This window comes from Dendropsophus ebraccatus, chromosome 8 (genome assembly GCF_027789765.1).
Source record: "Dendropsophus ebraccatus isolate aDenEbr1 chromosome 8, aDenEbr1.pat, whole genome shotgun sequence".
Lineage (NCBI taxonomy): Eukaryota > Metazoa > Chordata > Amphibia > Anura > Hylidae > Dendropsophus > Dendropsophus ebraccatus.
Window position 1 is genome coordinate 124,915,040 of NC_091461.1, and position 20,825 is coordinate 124,935,864.

At 44.1% G+C, this 20,825-nt stretch overlaps 1 protein-coding gene across 1 annotated transcript in view; it reads right to left on the reverse strand.

The window, feature by feature from the left end:
- Positions 1 to 20,825, reverse strand: part of ASTN1 (astrotactin 1) — a 469,175-nt gene that overhangs the window by 110,400 nt on the left and 337,950 nt on the right. Inside the window, exon 12 of the mRNA XM_069981712.1 lies at positions 4,393 to 4,559. Coding sequence (XP_069837813.1) covers positions 4,393 to 4,559 — 167 coding nt within the window. The remainder of the gene's footprint in view (positions 1 to 4,392; positions 4,560 to 20,825) is intronic.

Below are 20,825 nucleotides of genomic sequence, written 5' to 3' on the forward strand. Positions count from 1 at the left end.
TATTCGATTAGTGAAAAACATCTATTTGACCATTTGGAGGGTGAAACCAGAAGCTGGGGGATTTGAACGCTTATCGAATATTCGCGTGATATTCGTACGAATATCGAATATTCGAATATCTCACTATTCGATCGAACAGTATTCGCTCATCACTAATAATGACAGCCAGTTTGGGAGAAATGCACCAAGCCCCCTCTGCCCGGACCAGTGAGCTAACCAGATTGTCAGTCCCTGTGAGGCCGCCTGGTGCATAAAAGAAAGTATCAGGCAGCGCAGGGGACAGCCCTTACTTCCTGCCCGAGGCCCCTCCCCCCCCCTCCATCTCCCCCTCCCCCCCTCCCTCTCCCCCTCCTCCCTCTCCCCCTCCTCCCCTTCCTCCCCCTTCCTCCCCCTCCTCCCCTCCTCCCCCTCCTCCCCTCCTCCCCCTCCTCCTCCCCCTCCTCCCCCTCCTCCTCCTCCTCCCCCTCCTCCCCCTCCTCCCCCTCCTCCCCTTCCTCCCCTTCCTCCCCCTCCTCCCCTTCCTCCCCCTCCTCCTCCTCCTCCCCTTCCTCCCCTTCCTCCCCCTCCTCCCCCCCTCCCCCCCCTCCTCCCCTCCTCCCCCCCTCCCCCCCTCCTCCTCCCCCCCCCCACCCCCCCCCCCCCCTCCTCCTCCCCCTCCTCCTCCCCCTCCTCCCCCTCCTCCCCTCCTCCTCCCCCTCTCCCCCTCCTCCTCCCCCCGGAACTACCTGAGCATCTGCTGAGAGCCGGAACCCCATTACATGGCTCTAGGAAAAGGAGGAACAGGAAGTCTGCTGCACTGGTCCCAGGACGCTGATCAGTGAGAGGACAACATGTCTCCTGCAGGAGGAAGCTCCGCCCACAGACTGCCCGCAGGAGAGGAGGACTATGGTAGTGCTGCTGTGTACTGTCTGTCTGTCTGGGTATATATCTGTCTATATGACAGCCTGGGTAGAACTAAAGCTCCCAGCATGCCCTGACAGCCTGGGTAGAACTACTGCTCCCAGCATGCCCTGACAGCTTGTGTAGAACTACTACTCCCAGCATGCCCTGACAGCCTGTGTGTAACTACTACTCCCAGCATGCCCTGACAGCCTGTGTAGAACTACTACTCTCCGCATGCCCTGACAGCCTGTGTAGAACTACTACTCCCAGCATGCCCTGATAGCCTGTGTAGAACTACAGCTCCCAGCATGCCCTGACAGCCTGTGTAGAACTACAGCTCCCAGCATGCCCTGACAGCCTGTGTAGAACTACTAGTCCCAGCATGCCCTGACAGCTTGTATGTGTAGAACTACTACCACCCAGCCTGTATGTGTATAACTACTGCTCTCAGCATGCCTCAGTCCCCCTTAGTCACCCCCAGCTCCCCCTCAGTCACCCCCAGTCTGCCCCAGCTCCCCCTCAGTCACCCCCAGCTCCCCCCAGTCACCCCCAGTCCCTCTCAGTCTTCCTCAGTCACCCCCAGCTCCCTCTCAGTCACCCCAGCTGCCCCAGTCCCCCTCAGTCACCCCCAGCTCCCTCTCAGTCCCCCCCAGCTCCCTCTCAGTCACCCTCAGTCACTCCCAGCTCCCCCTCAGTCACCCCCAGTCTGCCCCAGCTCCCCCTCAGTCACCCCCAGCTCCCCCCAGCCACCCCCAGTCCCTCTCAGTCTTCCTCAGTCACCCCCAGCTCCCCCTCAGTTACCCCAGCTGCCCCAGTCCCCCTCAGTCACCCCCAGCTCCCTCTCTGGCTGCCAGTCTGAGAGGATCCTATAAATGAGGCTGCCGGCTGCCCAGTAGAGCTGTCAGTGCTGAGAGAAGAGATGACGGATCCTGTGCGGTGAGATACAGAAGTAGCTGGAGAAATTATGAAGGTCACCGTCCTATCACCAACGACAGTGGCGCAGTACAAGAGGTAGAGGCAGTAGCACGGTATATGAGGGAACACAGTGACAGTATATAGGACACATTGGCACATAAGGGGCGTCACCTTAGAGTAATTGGATATAATGTTTTTGGCCTCTGACTGTGTCTGATTGGTTAGGATGGGGGGGAGGGGAGGGGGGGGCAAGCTAAAATTTAGCATCAGGGCCATCAGCCTTTAGCTACGCCCCTGCTGGTTGGGTTCTTCTAGTGAATATTCTGCTGGGCCAAAGGTTCATGTGTATGGGGGGGAATAAGAGGGGAAGCTCAGCCGACAGCTACTGGAGGTGGAGGAGCACCCTAAAGGGATTGTACAGGGAAAATGACACATTTCAGGACAGCTGAGGGGATGGGGGGGGTGTAGTTTTTAATTTTATTTATTTTTATTTTATTTTTATTTTTTTTTGGGGGGGGGGAGTAAAGATAATAAACAGGTAATAAACACCTGATGACAGCCACAGCCGGCAGCCCTGGTCACCTGTTGGCTCATCAAACGGACGGTACCAGCGGTTGGGGGGGAGGGGGATCCAGTGTAATTTTTTAATGTTGGCCCCTTTGGAATATTACTCTTTCCAAGGAGACGGCAGAGTTCGCCATTGAGCCACTTAGACCGGATATTCCTGGAGTAGAGTTGTGTTCTAACCAATATAAATGGTGAATAAGACGGGTTCACAAATGCTTCTGGTATTTATGCTGCATTGTAAACCACCGTGTCGCCGGCTGTGAATCATCTCACACCGCTATAGGAGATACAAAGGTGAATCTTCATCAGCCCAAACGCCTTTGGTTTACAAGACAATTAAACGTGCCGCTCAGCAGCTCATTTTGCTGCGACAGAAAAACACAGAGGATTTGGCAGAGCGGAAACGATGAAAGGTTACCGATATTAATAGCGTCAGCCAATTATCTCATTTGGGTAATTATGTTACATTGATACTTGCTGTGTACACAATGGTCGCATTTACCCCAACTGGAGCAGAGGACAAACAATGGAACATCTATTGTTACAGGCAGCAAACTGGAGGAATAACAGGGCCGCAATGGCGCTAGCTGCTGCAGATTCTCTTCATATTGTCTGTTTTACATTTCTTTTCCAGTATTTAAAGGGGATTTCTGGCAATTCGATCCTTTAAAAGGGTCCAACTGGATTTGAAATAAAAGATTCTGTTCACATTGTTTTTGACCTTCCTGTTTAGTTTGTTTATTTGTTCTTTTCGATTCTTTAAAAAAAATTGCAGTTGCAGTTCTCATTCTGACCACTGGGGGTAAAACTAAGCTAAGACTTCCTGTTGTCTGTGGTGATAAGAAGAGGCTGCAGTAAAGTGATCTGTACAGCATTGCAGCGTCATGTGACACCAGTAGATAGAGGAGACAATAGCAGCTCCCTATGGAATGACCTCTTTACAGGTCACAGAGCGTGCTCAGTAATGTCTCACATTCATCTCAAGGGGACACAGTCTGTATAATGTTGTCTATGTCCATGAGCCTGGCTGTAAAGCATGTCACTAAATGCTGTTAAGAACAGTCCAGGCAATATGGCCGCCCTCATAACAATGTACAAGTAGGGAAATAAAATAACTTGCAGTCAGAAACCGATTAGAATAAAAGAAGTTTTAGTATCTGACTCTGATCAGTAACAGAAAATCTAAGTGACACATTCCCTTTAAAGAGGTTATCAAGGATTTTAAAAATGCACAAATACTTTCTCGCAAAAACAGCACCACCCCTGCCCTCAGGATATGTGTGGTATTACAATTCACCTCAATAGAACTGAGCTGCAAACTGCATCCAAGCTGAGTACAGGAGTGGGGGTTATGGCTCTGGATGAATGCAGACACAGGCTAAGGTCACACAATGGGATTTTGCGTCTGTCATTGCCGATGGCCATTAACAAGACGTCCGTTATTTGTCGATGACCAACATCGATAATGATCATAATCAATACAAAAATTGTCACAGGCATAAAACACAAAAATTGGCAATAGAGATGAGCGAAGGGAGCCTGCCGAACCCAGGTTCATTTCAAACTTTGCAAAAAATTTGGTTGCTACTGAACCAACCTTTTTGCTAAGTTTAGAACAAGTTCGGCAAGATGGCGGCTGCACATTAACCCCTCCCCCCCCCAAAAAAAGGGTTTTCTCACCTGTCCACGCTGTCCTTGTGTCCTCCAATGGTCTTCTGCCTGTTCAGTCAATCATTACCTTAGGCGGGACAGTGATTGGCCGAGCAGGTTGTCTCTAGAGTGACAGCCCACTCAGACTATCACTGGCAGCGGTGCTATCTCGTCTAAGTCAGCCTGTGATTGGCTGAGCTGGCTGTCACTCTAGAGACACTCTAGTGACCTTAGCCATAGACTGGGTTTTTTTTGGGGGGGGGGGAGGGGTTAATGTGCAGCCGCCATCTTGCCGAACTTGTTTTTGTTATTTTACTCTTATTATATATGATGCAACAGAATAATTCATATAAGGTTAGCACTTTCTATGATTCTTACCCACAAACCATTAGGATGTTGTACATCTCCGGGTCATCGGGGAAGGGGACCTCTTTCTGCAGACACAGCTGTTCACAGCCTCCATTGAAGCCATCGGAGCAGTCGACTCCCACCTGCCGATTGTAGCAGCCCGAGGCGTCTTTCATAGGACTCAGCCCTGGCGGGCACTGCGGAGAGGAGAGATTAATGCACCAGGCCGCCATTGTAATAACAAGCGTTTTATTATTGTCCTTGAATGCGATTTTTATCCGGCACAAGATGTTATACGTCCATTTATTCCAAAGCTTTCTGATTCCTTTCTGCATTTTGAGAGTGCATTATGAAAAATGAAGAGTTTCTTATTTATTTGTGTGTTGTTCTGCCAAATCTAAAGCATTTTAATCAAGTGGCTGACAATTGATCTGCCTGCTGGAGATGTTCACATCTTCTCTCTTCATTCTTAAGAGTTCAGTTTATGGAATACAAACCGCATTTTAGTGGAAGCAGCGACTCGGAGGATGAGGTTGCTAAGCAATGATCCAGACAGAATAAAACTTCAAAAATAAGTTTGTCTACTGGTAACTTAAAACCCTCAGATCCCGCAATAAACACCAAAACTCCAAGCCAAGACCCAGGAAAGAAAAAAAACCACCACAAACACAACCCGAGACCAAACCAAGACCAAAGAAAAAAAACACACTAAAAACACAACCCGAGACCAAACCAAGACCAAAGGATAAAAATACAACCGAGACCAAAGAGAAACTAAAAACACAACACAAAATTGAGCCAAGACAAAAAAGAAACAAAACAGACCAGGCCAAGACCAAAGAGAAAAAAATACTAAAAACACCACAAACACAACCCAAAACCGAAGCCCAGACCAAAAATCACTAAAAACACAACCAAGACCAAAGAAAAAACTAAACACAACCCGAGATCAAGCCAAGATTAAAGAGAAAAAAACTCACTTAGAACACAACCCAAGACCAAGCCAAGACCAAAGAGAGAAAAAAACACACTAAAAACACAACCCAAGACCAAGCCAAGACCAAAGAAAAACAACACTAAAAACACAAGCCAAGACCAAAGATAAAAAGAAAAAAAACACTAAAAACACAACACGAACCGCAGCTCTGACAGAGATAAGAGCTCGGCTGAGCCAATAAGATCGCTTTCTTCACTCTGCATATAAAGTAAGGGGAAAGGGTTGTGGGTGTGTGGGTGTGTGGGTATGTGGTTGTGTGTGTGTGTATGTGGGTATGTGTGTGGGTATGTAGTGTGTGTGTGTGTGTGTGTGTGTGTGTGTGTGTGTGTGGATGTGGCTGTGTGTGTATGTGTGTGTGGGTATGTAGCTGTGTGTGTGGGTATGTAGTGTGGGGGGTGTGTGTGGGTATGTGGCTGTGTGTGTGTTGGTATACAGTGTAAGGGTATGTGGCTGTGTGTGTAAGGGTATACAGTGTGGGGATATGTAGTGTGTGTGGGTGTGTAGTGTGTGTGGGGGGGGGGTATGTGGCTGTGTGTGTGTTGGTATACAGTGTAAGGGTATGTGGCTGTGTGTGTAAGGGTATACAGTGTGGGGATATGTAGTGTGTGTGGGTATGTAGGTATGTGGGTGTGTTACTCGAGAGCATGTGTGAACTGCTCCTTACTATTGGGTAAACAGATGGGGGGACTAGGGGGACACTTTATCAGCCATAAAAAATATTGAGGTGTAAAAGCCTGTAAATAATATTACTATAAATAGTAAATCCAGAGGAGATTGAAATATATTAGGATTAAGCAGAGGAGGGACAGAATATAGACACTTTCTATGATTATGAATACAGAAGAACTTGTGTGAGAAGATCTGTGGGGATGACCTTCTCCAGGAAGATGTCCACTACATAAGGCTATGTTCAAACTATGTATATTTCAGTCAGTATTGTGGTCCTCATTGCAACCAAAACCAGGAGTGGATTAAAAACACAGAAAGGCTCTGTTCACACAATGTTGAAATTGGGTGGATGTAATGGCAAATATTTGCTGTTATTTTAGAACAACGGCTGTTATATTGAAATAATGGCCGTTATATACTGTTATATGGCGGCCATCCACCCAATTTCACCATTGTGTAAACAGATCCTTTCTGTGTTTTTAATTCACTCCTGGTTTTGGTTGCAATACTGACTGAAATATACGTAGTGTGAACATAGCCTTATACTGTATATAGTGGACTGAAGAAGGTCTGGGGGAATCATCATCTCTACGAGAGGTTTTCCTGTTTTAGGCCTCATGTGCATAGTCAACCTCTGCAGAGTCCCTGATACGGTGTCAGTGTGAGGCCTGTATTTCCCTGCTTGAAGGCTTAGAGGGAACATTGTCGAGATATCTGGGGGCCAAGCTGACACTAGGGCCCCATGAGCCTTTAGCTTTGTTCCTGGATGTATTCTCTAAAATACCATATATCTTATATGGGAATCGAATCTAACCTCCTGTTATGTCCCTATTGCACAGGAGACGCAGAGGAGGAAGGTAAGTGTCTTATAGTATGACTCTTACCTTCCTCCTCGGCGACGTTTGATGCAGTTAATTGTTTACTCCATAGTCCGGTGGGACTGTTAGGGGTGGACAGTGCTCCTAACAGCCTCACCAGACCATAGAGTAAACGACTAACTGCACCGATCAGCGCTGAGGATGAAGGTAAGAAACATACTATAAGAGACATACCTTCCTCCTCGGCGTCTCCTGTGCAAAAGTAACATATCTGTTACAGCCACAGCACACCAAACCCCCCCCCCCCCCCCCCCCCCCGCAGTGGCCCCAGTGTCATCCCCGGCCATGTGTTCCCCTGTGCTCCCTGCCGGCTGCCTTCCTTCTCAGGTCTCAGCCCTGCCCTGACATATGTGTTGGAGCCTCTGCATGCTTCCCATAGCGTGTGGTTCCAGCTCTCCGTGATTCCTGCATGAGGTTCCAGCCGTGACTCTTGCTTTGTTCCTGTCTTCCTACATGTCTCTAGCTGCGCCTCGCCACCGTAAGCAAGCCAGGGGCTTTATCAGGGGCGTCTGACGTCCTGGGACAAGAAGAGTCTCCTTGCCACATCATACCACCTGATCGCCTAATGCTGGTCACCTCCTCAGTTCTTCAAAATGTTCCCCCTGGGAAGACCTATGTACGCTCCAAAGAATTCTGAAATGGGGTCATATTTCCTTGATCCCCGGGCGTCCTGGAGTCCTTAAGACCGGGCCACTGATCTCCTGCCACTACTGGTTGTCGAGTCTATCAAAGGACGTCAATGACTATGTGGCTTCCTGCACCACCTGTGACCAAAACAAACCTTCCCGACAAAGACCAGCAGGCTTTCTTTAGCCTTCGCCCATTCCAGCCCACCTTTTGACACCTATTGCCATGGACTTGGTTATCGATGTTCCTCCCTCTGCAGGTAACACTGTCATCTGGGTGGTTACGGATCGGTTTTCCAAAATGTCTAATTTCGTGCCTCTTTCTGGTTTACCCTCTGCTCCTCGTCTGGCCAGCCTCTTCTTCCAGCATGTTTTCCACTTGCACAGCCTACCGCAACATATTGTTTTGCACCGGGGACTTCAGTTTGTCCTGAGGTTTTGGCATGCTCTCTGATCCCAGCTCCAGGTCAAGTTGGACTTTTCTTCGGCCTATTACCCTGAGACCAACAAAAAAGTCGAGAGAATCAGCCAGGTTCCAGGAAACTATCTTCGTCATTTTGTTTCTGGCCTCAAGGACAACAGGTCTAGTCTACTTCCCTGGGCAGTGTTCTCCTATAATCACCTAGACTCAAGTTCTACCGGCAAATCACCATTTTTCATTGTCTGTGGGTGACAACCTCTCCCTCCGGTCTACCTCTGTCTACATCTTCTGAGGTAGCAGCCGTGGCCGAATTGGTAAAATACTTTAAGTCCATTTGAGAAGAGATGCACCAATCCCTAATACATGCAACTGGTCAGATAAAGGCCCAGGCAGACAAGAAGAGGAGACCTGCCATACCCTTCACTCCTGGTGACTAGGTTTGGCTCTCCGGTAAGTATGTGAGACTTCAAGTCAAGATTCCAAGTTACATCAATCTGGTTATCTATAAACTACGTCTGCCTCACACCATACAAATTCCGAACTTCTTCCATGTCTCCCTCCTGAAGCGGGCGGTCCTTATCCGCTTCTCTAGGAAAACCCTCTCCCCTCCTCCGCAAGCAGTATCCTCAGACATCTATACTGTCAAGGACATTCTGGCTATGAGGATGGTCAGAAGGTCTGAATCCAACATCTTGTATTGGGACCTCATCAAGAGCTTCTTGCAGGCAAGAAAGAGGGGGAGGCCAAAGGGGGAAGAGGGGTACAGTTACAGATGTGGCCACGGCATGTACCTCCCGCCACCGCCACGCTATCAACCCCGGCCGCATGTGACCCTGTGTCCCTCACCAGCCATCTTCCTTCTCGGGTCTCTGCTCCTCCTACGGTGTGCATGTGCTGGCTCTGCTTAGATTTAAAGGGCCAGCATGCCCCTGATGTGTTCCCGCTGCCTGTGGTTCCAGCCGTCAGTCCTGCGTTGTTCCCGCTGCCTGTGGTTCCAGCCGTCAGTCCTGCTGTGTTCCCGCTGCCTGTGGTTCCAGCCGTCAGTCCTGCTGTGTTCCCGCTGCCTGTGGTTCCAGCCGTCAGTCCTGCTGTTTTCCCGCTGCCTGTGGTTCCAGCCGTCAGTCCTGCTGTGTTCCCGCTGCCTGTGGTTCCAGCCTTCAGTCCTGCTGTGTTCCCGCTGCCTGTGGTTCCAGCCTTCAGTCCTGCTGTGTTCCCGCTGCCTGTGGTTCCAGCCGTCAGTCCTGCTGTGTTCCCGCTGCCTGTGGTTCCAGCCGTCAGTCCTGCTGTTTTCCCGCTGCCTGTGGTTCCAGCCGTCAGTCCTGCTGTGTTCCCGCTGCCTGTGGTTCCAGCCGTCAGTCCTGCTGTTTTCCCGCTGCCTGTGGTTCCAGCCGTCAGTCCTGCTGTGTTCCCGCTGCCTGTGGTTCCAGCCGTCAGTCCTGCTGTGTTCCCGCTGCCTGTGGTTCCAGCCGTCAGTCCTGCTGTGTTCCCGCTGCCTGTGGTTCCAGCCGTCAGTCCTGCTGTGTTCCCGCTGCCTGTGGTTCCAGCCATCAGTCCTGCTGTGTTCCCGCTGCCTGTGGTTCCAGCCGTCAGTCCTGCTGTGTTCCCGCTGCCTGTGGTTCCAGCCGTCAGTCCTGCTGTGTTCCCGCTGCCTGTGGTTCCAGCCGTCAGTCCTGCTGTGTTCCCGCTGCCTGTGGTTCCAGCCGTCAGTCCTGCTGTGTTCCCGCTGCCTGTTGGATTTATATAACCTGATGAGAGTTCCCCTTTAAGTGACAGGTTAGGCCATCAGTATTCTCCCGCCCTGTGTTCGGCTATCACTCAAAGCTTTGACTTATTGCTTGGCACGAGTCACCCAGGTATGGGCCTATTGGCACCAACAATGGTTGTGGTACGGTGCCAGGAGGGTAATCGGGGCGCACTGGCAGTTTGACCATTGGTTTTGCCGCCTTGAATGATCCTTATTATGTTAGATTGTTAGCAAGGTAAGATGGAGGCTAAAAAAAAAGGCAACACAACACGGCCCAGCACAGGCTTCATATGGCGCCGGGTCTATAATACCTATTGATTACAATGTCCCAGCTAAATAAAAGCTGAATTTGTACGTTTCGTTGCTCTAAACGTGGGAATGTGGCCTTTTCTTTCTCGCTGCATCTGACTTTTATTTCGTCAGTATTTTTTATGCGGTGATTTGAACGTTGCCCGCTGAGCTCTTTTCTATTTGCTGCCGCACAATCCTCCGTTTCTAAATATACTCTTGTCTTCTCTCCCGGCGTCTTTTCTTCCAATCCTCATTCTCACCTCCTTCCCCTGTTATCCTCTTCTCTGTTTCACAATCACAGGCTGCTTGTGATTCAATTTCTCTTGTTAACAGATCTGGTCCCCTTTGAGGGGAACAAAATACCACCGACACTTTTCTTTTCTGTGTTTGATGGAGCAGGTGCAGCGAGGTGTTACATACTAAATGAGGGGAGGTGTGATCGCAACCCCCCCCCCCCCCCGCCATCGGTGTCAGCGGAGAACGCCAGGTGCTACATGTTACCTGGAGATGATGAGCGGCCAGATTCATGGAGGCAAACATATGTCGCACACCTCACGCTTATTACAGGGTGCAGTCACTTTTGTATCAGGTTTACTTTGCTGTTTCTGTAATTTTGCAGATTTACCAGAAATGAAATTGACTTTTGCAGCGTTTGGATTCATCATTCATGTTGCTGGGCTCCTCACAGATGTCTGGTCTCCTCTTCCATATTATTTGATATTGGGAATGGACTGATTGGGTGATCGGTGCTGTAACGATATTCTACGATTCATGGTCCGACTGCTACATAAGCTTCACAACTAGTGATCAGCGGACTTGCCAAAGGTTCAGTGGGTTTGGTGAAATTCTCCAAACACTGGTGGATACAGCCATAGGCCACAACATGTGTATAGCATCAATCACGGCCGTTGCAATTTGTAACAATGGTTGTTATTTATGCTAAACATACGTTGTATTGGAACAAATGTAATCCTGGCCGGAACATATACACATAGTACATATATACATACACATAGTATACACATAGTACAAATATACATACACATAGTATACACATAGTACATATATACATACACATAGTATACACATAGTACATATATACATACACATAGTATACACATAGTACATATATACATACACATAGTATACACATATACATACACATTGTACATATATACATACACATAGTATACACATAGTACATATATACATACACATAGTATACACATAGTACACATATACATACACATAGTATACACATAGTACATATATACATACACATAGTACATATATACATACACATAGTATACACATATACATACACATTGTACATATATACATACACATAGTATACACATAGTACATATATACATACACATAGTATACACATAGTACACATATACATACACATAGTATACACATAGTACATATATACATACACATAGTACATATATACATACACATAGTATACACATAGTACATATATACATACACATAGTATACACATAGTACATATATACATACACATAGTATACACATAGTACATATATATACACATAGTATACACATAGTACATATATACATACACATAGTACACATATACATACACATAGTATACACATAGTACATATATACATACACATAGTATACACATAGTACATATATACATACACATAGTATACACATAGTACATATATACATACACAAAGTATACACATGGAACATATATACATACACATAGTATACACACAGTACATATATACATACACATAGTATACACACAGTACATATATACATACACATAGTATGCACATAGTACATATATACATACACATAGTACATATATACATACACATAGTATGCACATAGTACATATATACATACACATAGTATACACATAGTACATATATACATACACATAGTACATATATACATACACATAGTATACACATAGTACATATATACATACACACAGTACATATATACATACACATGGTATACACATAGTACATATATACATACACATAGTATACACATGGAACATATATACATACACATAGTACATATATACATACACATAGTATACACATAGTACATATATACATACACATAGTATACACATAGTACATATATACATACACATAGCATACACATAGTACATATATACATACACAAAGTATACACATGGAACATATATACATACACATAGTATACACACAGTACATATATACATACACATAGTATACACACAGTACATATATACATACACATAGTATACACATAGTACATATATACATACACATAGTATACACATAGTACATATATACATACACAAAGTATACACATAGTACATATATACATACACATAGTATACACACAGTACATATATACATACACATAGTATACACACAGTACATATATACATACACATAGTATACACATAGTACATATATACATACACATAGTATACACATAGTACATATATACATACACATAGTATACACATAGTACATATATACATACACATAGTATACACATAGTACATATATACATACACATAGTATACACATGGAACATATATACATACACATAGTACATATATACATACACATAGTATACACATAGTACATATATACATACACATAGTATACACATAGTACATATATACATACACATAGTATACACATAGTACATATATACATACACATAGTACATATATACATACACATAGTATACACATAGTACATATATACATACACATAGTACATATATACATAAACATAGTATACACATAGTACATATATACATACACATAGTACATATATACATACACATAGTATACACATAGTACATATATACATACACATAGTATACACATAGTACATATATACATACACATAGTATACACATAGTACATATATACATACACATAGTATACACATAGTACATATATACATACACATAGTATATATATACATACATACACATAGTATACACATAGTACATATATACATACACATAGTATACACATAGTACATATATACATACACATAGTATACACATAGTACATATATACATACACATAGTACACACATAGTACATATATACATACACATAGTATACACATAGTACATATATACATACACATAGTATACACATAGTACATATATACATACATACACATAGTATACACATAGTACATATATACATACACATAGTACATATATACATACACATGGTATACACATAGTACATATATACATACACATAGTATACACATAGTACATATATAAATACACATAGTATACACATAGTACATATATACATACACATAGTACATATATACATACACATAGTATACACATAGTACATATATACATACACATAGTACATATATACATAAACATAGTATACACATAGTACATATATACATACACATAGTATACACATAGTACATATATACATACACATAGTATACACATAGTACATATATACATACACATAGTATACACATAGTACATATATACATACACATAGTATACACATAGTACATATATACATACACATAGTATACACATAGTACATATATACATACACATAGTATATATATACATACATACACATAGTATACACATAGTACATATATACATACACATAGTATACACATAGTACATATATACATACACATAGTATACACATAGTACATATATACATACACATAGTACACACATAGTACATATATACATACACATAGTATACACATAGTACATATATACATACACATAGTACATATATACATACACATGGTACATATATACATACACATAGTACATATATACATACACATAGTATACACATAGTACATATATAAATACACATAGTATACACATAGTACATATATACATACACATAGTACATATATACATACACATAGTATACACATAGTACATATATACATACACATGGTATACACATAGTACATATATACATACACATAGTATACACATAGTACATATATACATACACATAGTATACACATAGTACATATATACATACACATAGTACATATATACATACACATAGTATACACATAGTACATATATACATACACATGGTATACACATAGTACATATATACATACTCATAGTATACACATAGTACATATATACATACACAAAGTATACACATAGTACATATATACATACACATAGTATACACATAGTACATATATACATACACATAGTATACACATAGTACATATATACACACACATAGTATACACATAGTACATATATACATACACATAGTATACACATAGTACATATATACATACACATGGTATACACATAGTACATATATACATACACATAGTATACACATAGTACATATATACATACACATAGTATACACATAGTACATATATACATACACATAGTATACACATAGTACATATATACATACACATAGTATACACATAGTACATATATACATACACATAGTATACACATAGTACATATATACATACACATAGCATACACATAGTACATATATACATACACATAGTATACACATAGTACATATATACATACACATAGTATATGCTCTGTCCGGGATTCCATCTGGCTGCACAAAAAACTGACATGTCAGTTCACACAATGGAGCGTGCGGCTTCGGCCACACACTCCATTGTGTGCAGTGGCGAATTGGGATGCAGGAGCACACGGGTATGCCCACATCCAAATTCACTAGAAATGATGATCTTCAGTAACACCGGCTGTTCTGTCACAGAACGGTTGGTGTTATAAGTAGTGGGAACATGGCCCTAAGCTGTATATATGGTTTCCTGGCAGACGCCAGGAGTCAAATGGCTAGCATTCAGGTTTGGAGAACTGCACCAAACCAGAAGTTTTAGAAAATTTGCTCAACAGTAGTCGTTTTATAGAGAGACAGGTTTCTTAATATGCTAATGAGGCTGTAGTAATATGCTAATGAGGCTGTAGTAATATGCTAATGAGGCTGTTGGGTGCACCTCAGATGGTGCATCAATATGACCCCCACTTGCTCCTCTAGCAGCGCCCTCTACTGAACAGCAAGGTCACCCCTCCTCAGTGTCGTCTCCGCAGAAGGGCCGGAGATCCGGATGCCATAACCTACTTAGAGAATAAATTCAGCATAATATCATGCCAAGCTAGAGAAGAAAACTAAGGAGAGCTGGATGTGCGCACAATGACAAACACAGTATATATACAGTATATACAGTATAATATAGACAAACAAAGAGTTGCTAGACGGCACTGTGTAGGCTCTGAGGCTCAGGTGGGTGCACAAACTCAGGTAGCCAGACCCAGGCTTCCAAATTCACAAGTAGTCGAATGAGGCGGCACTCCGATATAAGTGAAGAAAAAGTGGTTTTTATTCACCCATTGGTAAGCAACGTTTCAATCTCTCCTTGAGATCTTTTTCAAGCAAAGATCTCAAGGAGAGATTGAACAGTTGCTTACCAATGGGTGAATAAAAACCACTTTTTCTTCACTTATATTGGAGTGCCGCCTCATTCGACTACTACAGTATAATATATATATGGAGAAGGTGTCACCAGAGTGAAGAGCCGGTAACCTCACTTAATATGTCCTAGGATATTTATGTATGTATATGTGTGTATGTATGTATATATATATATATATATATATATATGATACGGTTAGGATATGTACAGTATGTGTATATATGTATGTGTATCTTAGGATATGTATGTATGTGTATAAAGCATACCCCATCTCCCCATTCCCAGTGCTCTTAGCTTCTTCCAATGACATGCTGATTGTGCAGGAGGCGGTCCCCTCTGTGATTGGCTGAGCAGGCACTTCCGGCAGGTCGGCATGTCATCAGGAATAGGAAGTGCAAAGTACCGGGATTCAGGAGCAGAACGGCAAAGCAGGAAAAACATCCAGTATAAAGGAATGGGAATGCAATGTTATAACACCGCACAGGTAAGTAAGTCATTTACCTTCCTCATTGTTATATATATATATATATATATATATATATATATATATATTAGTAATGCTCACCAAGAGGCTTCCTGCCTGGTGGTCACACATGTGCCTCTATAACTCCCATAGTGATAGCTCCGTACATGCCCCTCATGAGGAGACGGATATGAAGAAAAAGTAAGATGATGATGATGATGATGATGATGAAGATGATGATATAAAAAAGAAAAGCGCCCGCAGTATCCTGTGTGTGTGATGCAGCTGGCAGTGTACGCTACCTATCATTGTGTTATTTCCTGTACAGTATTTGGAAAGGGGGGGAATAGAATCTAAAGTTGAGCTGATGTCATACTGGGATGTGCGCACCTACGCAGAGATAGCGTGCAGCCGCCTCTGAACACCTACGCACTGACCCATTTTACAGAAGGTCTCTCCAGAGACGGCAGCATTTACAGCAGAGATAACATTTACATTATCCAGCAGGTTCTATCCTGGAGGAATCGCAACGTTCTGCTCGGGTTCCGCTCTGTTCCGTATTAAAATAAGATGAAAAGGTAAATAATACAACGCGCAGCTCTCGGCTTTCTGTAATGTACCTCGCACTTTAAAGTGTAACAGCCATTTAATCAAGAGAGTGCAAGTGATTATAAGACTCTCTGTAATAGGTTTTATTAAGCAAAAGAGTTTCCTACCCCCCCCCCCCAGCAGGATTTCTGTGTCCATTATGGTCTATGGAGAGGGGAGGGGCCGAGGGGGATGAGTGAGCCTATTAGTTACTTTCTTCAAATCGCTTGTACTAAAAATGTTGTAAAAATTTAAATGACAGGAACACTTTGTTATTGACATTTTACTAAAAAACCTAAAACACCCTAAAGCATCACATGTTACTAGGATTTTCTATCAGGATTCATTCATTCAAGTATAAAAAAAAACCAAAGCGATAAAAGACGAAGTTTGGGAACAAAAAATTACATTAAATAAATGTTTTAAAAGGAATAATCAGAAAACAACGTATTCAATATGGCGTCTGCATATACAGAATGAAGGGACTGGGAAGCCCCCGCTCCCTCAGATGCCAGGTTACCGCAGCTCAGCCGCCAATCACTTTACAGGGGGCATCCGGCTCTGTATATTGGGGGCATCCGGCTCTGTATAACGTGTATATTGGGGGCATCCGGCTCTGTATAACGTGTATATAGGGGGGCATCCGGCTCTGTATAACGTGTATATTGGGGGGCATCCGGCTCTGTATATTGGGCAGCATCCGGCTCTGTATAACGTGTATATTGGGGGGCATCCGGCTCTGTATAACGTGTATATAGGGGGCATCCGGCTCTGTATAACGTGTATATAGGGGGGCATCCGGCTCTGTATATTGGGCAGCATCCGGCTCTGTATAACGTGTATATTGGGGGGCATCCGGCTCTGTATATTGGGGGGCATCCGGCTCTGTATAACGTGTATATAGGGGGCATCCGGCTCTGTATATTGGGGGGCATCCGGCTCTGTATAACGTGTATATTGGGGGCATCCGGCTCTGTATAACGTGTATATAGGGGGCATCCGGCTCTGTATAACGTGTATATAGGGGGGCATCCGGCTCTGTATATTGGGCAGCATCCGGCTCTGTATAACGTGTATATTGGGGGGCATCCGGCTCTGTATAACGTGTATATAGGGGGCATCCGGCTCTGTATATTGGGCAGCATCCGGCTCTGTATAACGTGTATATTGGGGGCATCCGGCTCTGTATCACTTGTATATTGGGGGGCATCCGGCTCTGTATAACGTGTATATTGGGCAGCATCCGGCTCTGTATATTGGGGGGCATCCGGCTCTGTATATTGGGGGGCATCCGGCTCTGTATAACGTGTATATTGGGGGGCATCCGGCTCTGTATAACGTGTATATTGGGGGCATCCGGCTCTGTATAATGTGTATATTGGGGGCATCCGGCTCTGTATATAGGGGGGCATCCGGCTCTGTATATTGGGGGGCATCCGGCTCTGTATAACGTGTATATTGGGCAGCATCCGGCTCTGTATAACGTGTATATAGGGGGCATCCGGCTCTGTATATTGGGGGGCATCCGGCTCTGTATATTGGGGGGCATCCGGCTCTGTATAACGTGTATATTGGGGGGCATCCGGCTCTGTATAACGTGTATATTGGGGGCATCCGGCTCTGTATAATGTGTATATTGGGGGGCATCCGGCTCTGTATAACGTGTACATTGGGGGGCATCCGTCTCTGTATAACGTGTACATTGGGGGGCATCCGGCTCTGTATAACGTGTATATTGGGGGGCATCCGGCTCTGTATAATGTGTATATTGGGGGGCATCCGGCTCGGTATAACGTGTATATTGGGGGCATCCGGCTCTGTATAACGTGTATATTGAGGGGATCTGGCTCTGTATAAGGTGTACATGGGGGAGGGGGGGGCGTCCGGCTCTGTATAACATGTACATTGGTGGGCACTGCGGCTCTGCTGAAGAGTTGCCCACCGATCAGCTATTAGAGGCCTATCCAGAGGATTTGCCCAGAGAACCCTTTAAGATGGAACCTATCACCCAGACAATGCTACTGTATCTAATCTATCACCATCATGTTATAGAGCAGGAAGAGCCGAGCAGATTAATATATAACTTTATGGGAAAAGATTCAGTATAACTTGATACATGTTGATTGCAATCCCTGCTGATTCTGGGTTAAGGAGTCCAGTGGGCGGAGTCACTCAGTGGACTGGACTTCTTAACATAGAAACATCAGAGATTTCAATGAATAAATTACGTTATAGTGAATCTTTCCCCATATATATATATATCACTCCGCTCAGCTCCACCTGCTCTATAAGATGGTGCTGATAGATTAGGCAGCGTCTTCATGGTGACGGGTTCCCTTTAATGAACTAAAAACTAAATACATGAGACATTCCCTGTAGTGTTTAGGTACAGAACTCTATGCAGATATTACATTATAGACCCTATGGGCCCCCTGGATGGTTTGGGAGGTCATAGAGGCAAAATATGTGTAAGTTACCTGAGAAGGGCAATAACGGAGTACAGTGGTGTCGCAGCGTGGTCAGCCAGCATGGGGGGTGTCTGCTATCCGAATGAATGAAGAAGCTAAAGTGCAATGCCAGCGAGAGCCCGTGCCCTAAGATTTTTAAATAGAAGTAAATTACAAATCTCTGGCACTTTCTGGGACCAGCTGATTTATTTATATATATATATAGTTTTTTTTTTTTCTTTTTCTTCTTTAAATATACAGAAAATCCATTAGGCGATCCCAAAACGGCCTGACATGTCTTCCCTAAAAGCTCAGGTAGATGCTTCTAGAAAGTCAGGGAAATAGCTTTGGCCAAGTGATAAGAGAAAGTTGAGCTCGGGTGGAGACGTCTGCTGATTATAATTCATAGAAGAATGGCTGCGGAGGTGGTCTAGATGTTTAATGTCTATTAACCAGTGTAATGTGTGGCCGCGTAGCCGATTACTCCCGGTGCATGCCTTATGACCCAGTTAACTGAACCAGATGACTGTGATGTATTAAAGCCATTAGAAGCCACACATTGTGGAAGAGTTTGCAAATCTCTCCGTTCCTGACCCTCCAATGTCATACGGTCAGCGGGAAATTGCTCAGACGTATATTACTGCCCCCCACGATGAAACCAAAGGGTTAACAATGCGACTTGTTAGGTCCGGAGCGGGGTCCATTATATCCAGACTGACTTGGCCGATTCCCATGATGCTTAGAGACACTTTTATATGTTCTCTCTGCGCTTTCTTGGCTTCTTTCAGTTCACAAACACAGAACTGATTGTATACTGCCCGGCAATTACATTCTTCCCGTCCTTTTATACTTTGAATGGTTACAGTTACCCCATCACGGCCAGCGAGAAGAAAGGAAGTGATGTGGGGAAAAATACATTGCATTAGATAGTATATAGTGTATGCCGCTGCATGGTACATGTATTTATACTCTGTTCCATCTGTATTCTGATAGCTGAGAGTGCATGTGCCGCACCGGGGTCCTGGGAATCTAACAAAGAGGGGTAATCCAGAGCTGGACACAGGGATTTACCTGGGGCAAAGATATTCTGCTTGGACAGAGGCCCATAGAACAAATTTACTGTATGACTGTCAGGATAACAGTTTCCCTGTCTATGTTCCAATACTCGCAACCGAGTGGGACTTAAGGGGTTATTTATCAGGGTGGTGTGGTGCTCTCCCCATCATGGAGGCACCCCGTTGGCAACAGGCTAGAGATATCTGGCTATCCCGTGTTTTGAGACTCATAACTGAGGCTCCACGGACTCTTGTTTTGCATATTTAAATTTTGGGGGGCATCAGTGGAGACTCTTGATTGAGTACTTCATTGGAATTTTTTTCGCTGTTCTCCTTGAGTTCAGTGATTACTGTGTTTTGTTGGTTGATTTTTCATTGCCCCAACTAGCCAGAATCCTACCCCACACTGACGAGGGGCAAAAACCCCGAAACGGCTGTCTGTGGGTGGAAGCCTGCCTTTGCAAGCCCTTGTCATGATCGCAATACTCGCACCTTGAGTTAGACATTGACAAAAGGGGCCACCCTGTTGTTTCCCTGTCTATGTTCCAATACTCGCAACCGAGTGGGACTTAAGGGGTTATTTATCAGGGTGGTGTGGTGCTCTCCCCATCATGGAGGCACCCCGTTGGCAACAGGCTAGAGATATCTGGCTATCCCGTGTTTTGAGACTCATAACTGAGGCTCCACGGACTCTTGTTTTGCATGTCAGGATAACAGGACACGTTTTACATACAATAATAATTGTGTAGTCCTTGTACTATGCCGGAACCTTGGTAAA